Here is an 8261-nt window from a genome sequence, read left to right as displayed (position 1 = left end):
TTTTTTTTTTTTTTTTTTTTTTTTTTTTTTTTGGTACTGGGTATCGAACTTGGGTCCTTGTGCTTGTGAAGCAGGCAGCGGAACCACTGAGCTAAATCCCTGGCCCAGCATGATCTTTTGATTCCCCACTTTTAGAAGGAATCTATATTTCAGCAAAGGCCACTGTAGTGGTAACGGACTGAAGTTGGAGAGAGAGCAAAAGAGTAAGGGGTGGTGGCGTCTTCCTGTTACCAACTACACAGGTGCGAGATATTCTGAACATAGGAGGAAGGAAAAGTCAGAGGACATGAAAGTTTCATGGATAATCAGAGGAGCTGAAAATGGTGACATGGGGTAGTGAAAGGGTACGGAGTGAGTGGCAGACAGTGGGTGGTGCTGACACATCTCCTTCAGGGACTCGAGCTGTGAGCACTTGGCCTGACTGTGGGGAGCTCACTGCCGGACACACAACAGAAGCCCTGAGGAGCAGGGGCATGTGGCTGGAGTCCCAGACCCACCATGGGCTTCTTCCCCCTCTGAGCCTGCGTTGTGCTTAAATACTTGGTGCAGGAGGAGAGTCAGTCACAGAAGCATTCTCAGACTGCACAACTGAATGTCCCTCTCTTCCCCTGCTGTGGCCCTGGGTTGCACTTTGGGAATGCAGACTCAGGCCAGGGGTTCAGAGCCATCAGCAGAGCTGAGGGGGTCTGTGCTGGACGCTCATTGGTCCCAGGGAGGCTCCCTGGGCAACATGGATGTGGAGACCATCAGTTCCTTCTTTTCTGCTGGAACTCGGTGCAGCTTCCTTCCTCTCCTGAGCCAGAGCTAAACCTGAATGTGTTGGGCAGGTGCTGGAGGGTTGTGGCTCTTCCCAGGGTCCAGCCCAGATTCTTGAGGCATGTTTGAGTGAAGAGATACCCCAGGTCCAGGCAGCTGTCATGGCGGTAGGCTTTGGGCATATGCCTGTGGATTTGCCTACAGGTTTGTGCCGTGGGTGCTCACCTTTCAGGCAAGAACTGAGCACTTAATGTGCACCAGCTGTGTTCTAGGCATTGGGGGCCTTCATAAACATACCCAATAGATGCTCCTGCAAAAATGCCCTGTGGCTGTCTCTTACATGGACCACTGCAGTAGGCTGCTAACCCAGGCACAGTGGCTGCTGCTGGCTGGAGGTCTTGGAACCTTTCAGGGAGCAGCTGACACATGCCCTTTCAGGGTCAGGACACATGCTTACCTTTCTGGGAATGTTGTTGGACACTGCAGGTGGGAGAGATGGTCAGGAAAGATGGGAGGGGTCAGGAAAGAGGACGTGCTTTGAACCATGACATTTCCAAGAGGTTATGTGAGAAGAGAATGACATGGCCAAGTGACATTTTAATAAACCCGAGCATCAGCCTGAGGTTTATTCTGTCGCTGGACTTTGACGGGGAGGAAGCATGCTTGTGTGTGCCCTGGCTTTGGAGGCAGAGGGCAGGCACTGTGAGAAAGGTGCAGTGCTCAGGGTAAACTGGCTCTCCCTTTGAAGGGGCAACCAGGTTACCTGGTGTCCAAGCTGTCCTGCTCAAGGAAGACTTCACAGGCAGTCGTGGCTGGTACTTTGGTGATTTGGGAGAAGGACAAAGGTCTGAAAGTGCTGAGATGAAGAAGTGAGTTTCATCTGGATGGCATTAGTACACCAATCAGGTTGATGAAGTAGAGGTCCAGCTGGCCTTTTATGTGACAGCTGCCCTGGAAGTCAGGTTCGAGGCATCAGTTTACACACATGGTTTTATGCACATGGTGGTGGCAGCCCTACCTGATGACCAGCTGGTGATGTCATCACTGGGGATAGCTGAGAGTCATGGGGTGTGGACTGAGGCCAGAGCCTCACTGCCTCCTTGTGAGAGATGGCCCTGTGCTCCCCTCCCACCTACTGGCGCCATCCAGGTCATTCCTGATGCCGGCAGTTTGCAGTTGCGTTCAGGGACCTGCCCTGTCCAGATGGGGTCCTGGGGATTGCCCATGTTCCCTCTAGTCCCTTGGAGAGGCTCCTTCTGTCCTTCCGGCATCCTGGGCTAGGAATTTCAGCCTGATGCTGGCTTTGCCAGTGGGTCACCTCCTTAACCTTCTTCCCAAATCTAGAGCCCTTGGGATTGGAATTTCTTGCCCGATGGATACCCCTAGCCATGTGTAGCCCATTCAGGGACTTCCAGTGTATAGCTTGGATCCTGCCTCCCACACACCTGTCTTCCTGCCCATGGGGGCTTCCAGGTCCAGCTGGAGCCTCCTCTGACCTGCCATGGGCTTATTCATGTGCCACCAGATGCACCTTCCTTTGTAAAAGTGACCAGGGTCTGTTGTCTCCTTAAAGGGTCCCTCCTGGTTGATGATACTTGGACCCTACTCTTTTCTCCCTTCAGGTGTACTTTTTAAGGGTACCAGGCCCCTGACAGATCAGTGGGGTCTCCCCAGTCTGTTCCTTTTGTCAAGAACACTTTCCCAAGTCTCAGGCCTATGTGCCCCGCTGCTCCCTGGCTCTTCCCCAGGAAGCCTGGGTCATCTCCAGCCATGAACTATGGGCTTCTATATAGAGACCCTGTGGGCCACTCAGTGAGGTTCTTCCTTTCCAGAAAGGGACATTGATCTATCCGGGCTCACGTGTTCACCTCACCCGATAGAGTCATTGTCATTGTTGTTACTGTCATCATTTCACCTATACGTGAGTAGACCCTGCCTCTCAAAGCAAAGCTCTGTGAGACCCATTTTAAGTTGGTATCTCTGTGCTGTCCCCTGGAGGACACACAGGACACTTCCATGTCAGGAGTGACGTTATTCCCATTTATGCTCTCTAGGTGGCCCTACCTGCTCCCCACTAAACATTGGTCCCCTGCCCTGTTATTTTTCTAAGTACCATGTCTATGGTGACATGAGGCACGGCCGGAATAAATGCTCATCGAAGGAGTGCCTAGTGACCAGAGAGGCCTAGTGACCCTGGCGGGGGTTGGTGCCCTGGCATTCAGGCTGCAGACCTGGGTGTTCAAAATCTTTCTCCTTGTGTGAAACAAAATCACCATACTCCTCCCCATCGCTCTCATCTCTCTCTGAAGATTGAACCCAGGGCCATCACACTGAGCTACGTCCCCAGCCATTTCAGTTTTTGTTTATTTATTTTTGGGAGAAGTTCACAGTAGGTTGCCCATGCTGGGCTTGGACGTACAGTCTTCACATCTCAGCCTTCCAGAGCTGTGCACTGCCCTGCCAGTGACTACAGTGGATGTCACTAAGGGTCTGTGCCTGAACTCGGTCATCATTCCCTCAGGAGCAGGACACTCTTCCTTTAAACACGTGCTATTGGAGAACTGGATTTGGGCTCATAACTCTGCACAGCCACGTCATGGGAAACAGAGGATAATTATCAGGAAGTGGCACTTCTGGTAACTTCCTGGAGCCCAGTTTTGTGTGGTCTAACTTGTAGACAGTTAAGGGTGGAAAAAAAAACCAAACAAAACCAAGCTGGGTGTGGTGGTGCACGCCTGTAATCCCAGCACTCAGGAGGATGAGACAGGAGGATTGTTGTGAGTTCCAGGCCAGCCTGGACTACATAGTGGGTTCCAGGTCAGTCTCAACTACATAGTGAGACCCTGTCTCAAAAAAAAAAAAATACAGTTAAGGGTAGGCTTGTCTGGGTTCTTCCCACCCTTTCTGTCCACCTCACAGCTGCTAGTTTGCCAGCTGCAGATGCATTGGACAGGAAGGCAGGGTCCTGCTTGGGGAGAGGACAGAGCAGAGGGCTGTGGGGGGCAGGCCAGCCCTGGCACTGTGGCATATGGCTTTCACTGGCTGTAGCCTCTTGGGTCTAATTTCCTTTCCTGAAAAAACAGAGCACAGGCGCTCCCAGGGAAGAGGCTGGCAAATTTGACCCACATACAAACCCAGCGTGCTGCCTGTTTTAAAACCATGTTCAAGCTCAGAGTGGTTGATGTTTTTAACAGATTTCATGACATATAGAAGTTATATGGAATTCAAAGTTCAATATCCAGATTTCATACAGGAAGTTTCAGCCACACCCACTCTTCTGTGTGCTCTCCACAGCCACTTTTTTTCCTTGCAACTATCATGGCCTCAAAGATGGAAATATTTTCTATCCTATGCATAAAATATTTGCTTACCCTGTCATAGAAACTCTGGCTCCATGTTCTCTCCTGGCTCTAGTGCTCATTGGTGTCTGAGATTGGATCCTGCTATTCTGAATTGTCTTTTGACTTGTCACTGCCCAGGAGGCAGGACAGGTGTATTCTGTGTCTCATCTTATACTCTCCAGGAGTGCAGCCTGGCTCAGGGATTCTGAAAAGAGCCAGCCTCAGTGTAGGTAGAGGCTGCTAACTTGAGTGCAGAGGTAACCTGAAAGACCACCCACACTCCCTCCAGATAGAGGAAGCCCTGACCCTGATTTTACAAATGCATTGCAGCTAGCCAAGGGGTGCTGAAAATCGTCATTAAAAGGCTACTCTGGAGCCAGGTGCAATGGTGCATGCTACTTGCAAGGCTGAGGCAGGAGGATTTCAAGTTCAAGGGCAGCCTGAACAACTTAGCACAACTTCATCACAAAATAAAAATAAAAAGGGCTGGGGTGTAGCACAATGATAGAGCTTGTGCTTGGCATGCACAGGCCCTGGATTCCATCCCCAGAGCAACAACAACAAAAAGGCTGCTGTGGGATCCTTTCTGTTCCCCTGTAATAGCTCAGCTGAGAACTGTTCACTGCAGGCCTCATGTTCTTCTAGGCCGGTGTGGCAAATCATGTGTGCCACAGTGGGCTGTTTCTTGTCATTGAAAGCTCTAAAAGTTTTGCCGTCACTGTTCCAAGCTGTCTCATCTGTGCAAAGGGGTGGGGTAGGGCGTGGCTTCCCAGTCTCGTAGAGGTTTGAAGGAGGCTCTCCCTGCCCAAGATGCCCTGTGCCAGCCAGAGCTGCATCCTGTCCTTCCTGTGGGTGTGACTGGACCCTGCCCAGCAGGAGCGCCCGCCTCTTTCCGTTTGGTGTTGGCACAGTAAGAAAGTGGGAGCAAAGGTGGAGAGAGAGGAAGTGGCTGCAGTGCCCTGTCACCCTCTGTCTTCCTGGGTCCTCTGAAGGCTTCTTTGCATTGTTTTGAATGAGGCCAGGACAAATGTACTCTTCACCTCAGTTCAATTCAACAAATCTGGAGATATATATCAAAGAAAATTAATAAAGGGTGAAAATAGAGAAGAATAAGTCTCTTAAAGACAGAATACTGACCTTCTGGTAGATTTAAACTTTGAGTCCTTTCTTTTTCTTGGTGTGGATTATTTTCTTCCTAGTGTGTATGCACTGCATCTCTGGTCCTTCCTTTGGCCCTGGTATCGAGAGTCCAGGAGGGGGAGATGCCCAGGCTGGTCAGAACCTACCTCTAATTGGCTACCGTCTTCTCCTACCTGCATTGCCCGGCTTTAACCTGGGAAAGACCTCTTCCAGGCCCTCTTCATGCCAAGATGCTATATCTGCATCATCTTTATGTGCCTTCTTTTTGTGGGGGCAGAATGCAAGCAAGAACCCTAGATGACGTGGACCCAGCCATCCATCGCCACCCTCTGCTGCCCACCTGAGCAGCCAGTGGCGAGCCTAGTCCAGGGGCTGGTTCAGGCTGAGCTCCCACCTCCAGGTGTGGCTGAGGTTGGACCTGGCCTGCTTCGGATCGGCATTAATGAGCCTCTGATTGTAATTTAGTGGCTCCAGGCTGTGGCCCAGCTTTTGTTCTTTGTTGTATTCCCTGGGTGACTTAAGTTTTGGCTATTCTGTTCCTCTCAGTTATAGGTGGAGAGATAGAGGTTGGGTATGCAGTACAAGGACCAGCCCAAGGGTGCTGAGAGTACTGTGAGGCACCAGAGCTCCCAGTTCTTCCCAGTTGACCAAGCCGTGTGGCCCCGTGTGTCCAACCATAAAGAACCAGTCAGCACGTGTTTGGCCAGCCTTGTATTTGTGCTGCCAGCAAAATAGCGTTTGTAGCTATTCTGACAAACTAGAAGTGGACGCCAGCCCCGAGACCTGCTGAGACTTGCCTCTAATTGTCTCCTCTTTCGTCATATGAAGAGAGCCTGAGTGCTTTGTGTTGCTTCTGCAGGATCCTCAGAATCCTGCCTGTCCAGTAATTGTAGCCAAAAGCTTTTTAAGGCATTTTAACCTTGTTCTCTGTTGCTTTTGCAGTGATTGCCTTTCATCAGCATTGACCTTTCAGGTAAACACTTTAGCCATACCATCTCAGAGTGAACAGAGAGGAAAGAGTCTGGCTTTAAACAGGAAGTACCCTGGGAGTCCATCTGTACCTGAGTTAGCTCACAGAGAGGCAAGAGGAACTTGCCCCAGTTCTGTAGCTGCCCAGACTTTTGAAACTCTGTGCTGGAGTCTTGATCTTGATTTTGATCTTGAGTCTCTCCCACCATTACCATGGCAAGCATTGCTAATGAATCCTGAGAGTGTGCCTAGTTGAGACCCATCCCTTGGTACTCCAGGCAGCCACACCCCGGTAGAGAGCTGTGGAAGGACCCCTGAGGTGGGCCCAACCTTTTGCCATGAGTTGAGGATGTGGCATCATGATGATAACGTCACCTGTACAGTATCCCCATGGGCTGTAGCTCTTGGTTTCTCATAGCTGGCAAGGTGTGGGCAAAGCAGAGGCTCAACCCTTTCTCTTTTGTGACAGCTCAGACCCAAGGCAGGGTCAGGGTTGACTCTCAGTTGCCCGGCCCCAGCCCCCAGACTTTGTCCCTGCCATCTCACAGGTGATCAACGTGGATGGGACAAAGAGGCGGACGCTCCTGGAGGACAAGCTCCCACACATTTTCGGGTTCACACTACTCGGGGATTTCATCTACTGGACTGACTGGCAGCGGCGCAGCATTGAGCGGGTACACAAGGTCAAGGCCAGCCGTGATGTCATCATAGATCAGCTGCCTGACCTGATGGGGCTCAAAGCCGTGAATGTGGCCAAGGTCATTGGTGAGTCTAGAAAAGCCAAGGATGATATGACGTGAGTGTCCAGCAGGGGCCCCACTCGGGATGGACAGGACAGGTCAAGGTGATTGTCTGTATATAGTTAAGGACAGGTAGGAAGGAGGTGGCGTTTTGCTCAGGGGTATGGACTAGATAGTGGTTATGGACCAAGAGTGTTGGTAATAATTGTGGTTAACATTGCTGAACACTAATTGTGCCAAGCCCTGGCTAAGGGTCAGAGTGCCCATTAGCCTATATGTGTATCATAGTTGCTTCCCTGTTGACACCAGGGAGAGGGAGCAAGGCTGTACAGCTGGTGAGTGAGCAGGCTGAGGATTCACCTTGATGTGCTTTGTTCTTGTCAGTGAGTGGAACTGTGACTGCTGTCCACTGTGACCAGGCTGGGACCCTCACAATACACCTTTTATCCGAAAACTAGGATTGGCTAAGAGCTGTCTTCGGAGACCTTTGTTTGACATAACGTTTTATTTCTGAGAAGGACTCCCAAGTGGAGGCCCATGGGTTACACTGCAGTGAGCCATATCCAGGTGTATGGGGGTGGGCTGTGCTCTCCACAAGATAGAAGCCCTGTTCCCAGCTGGGGCCCTGCTGCGTAGTACTGTGCCTATGCTCCCGAGACACTCAGGGAACCTTTGCTGGGTGGAAGGGAGAGGACTCAGCTTGTAGTTGAGTGCTTACAGTCCAGGAGGTGAGACACCCCTGGTTAGCTCTGCTATCGAGCTGGTGGCTGCATTTGTGAGTTAGAAGGGTGCCTGGTCTAAGAGATGAGACATGGGCCTGAGCTCAGAACTGAGGGTGCAGGTTGGTGGGCCAGGGTGTCCCTGGTAGGAGGGACAGCTGAGCAAACACCTAGGGTGAGGTGATATGGGTTACCTTGGGGATAGCTGTCTTCCTGCCAGTGTAGCCAGCTTTTTATCCAGTGTGTCTGCTGAAGCCAAGGCTGTGGATGGGACAAGTTTAGTTTTAACCTTCAATAACACACTCATTATCCACTGTGGAAGGTGAGACCGCCTGGCAGTGAGTGTGCAGACAGCCTGAAATAGAACTTGGGAGACAAGAAAAAGTCTCCATGGGACTGTGATTTAAACTTGAGAAATTACCTCCCACTTTTTTTGAATCTCATGATTTTTTAAGGGATATGGCAAAAAGAATTCTTTTTTTTTTAATGTGAACACTGAATTAAAACTCATTTTAATACCATGTCAGTAGCAGAGTGAGAAAAATCTGGCCTAACTTAAATGAACATTTACTGTCTCCTTTAAAAAAAAAAAAAAA

General features: G+C 50.5%; 1 protein-coding gene across 3 annotated transcripts in view; it reads left to right on the top strand.

Annotated features, from left to right (window-relative positions):
* The window catches only part of Lrp5 (LDL receptor related protein 5), a 79025-nt gene that overhangs the window by 33150 nt on the left and 37614 nt on the right, over nt 1-8261 (top strand). For all 3 annotated transcript variants that reach the window (XM_010635761.3, XM_010635760.2, XM_010635762.3), the window contains one exon: nt 6755-6971. In XM_010635761.3, coding sequence (XP_010634063.2) covers nt 6755-6971 — 217 coding nt within the window. The remainder of the gene's footprint in view (nt 1-6754; nt 6972-8261) is intronic.

Source organism: Fukomys damarensis, unplaced genomic scaffold, assembly GCF_012274545.1.
Source record: "Fukomys damarensis isolate Sample0158 unplaced genomic scaffold, DMR_v1.0_HiC HiC_scaffold_27, whole genome shotgun sequence".
NCBI classification, from domain to species: domain Eukaryota; kingdom Metazoa; phylum Chordata; class Mammalia; order Rodentia; family Bathyergidae; genus Fukomys; species Fukomys damarensis.
This window is presented reverse-complemented; position numbering and strand designations above follow the sequence as displayed.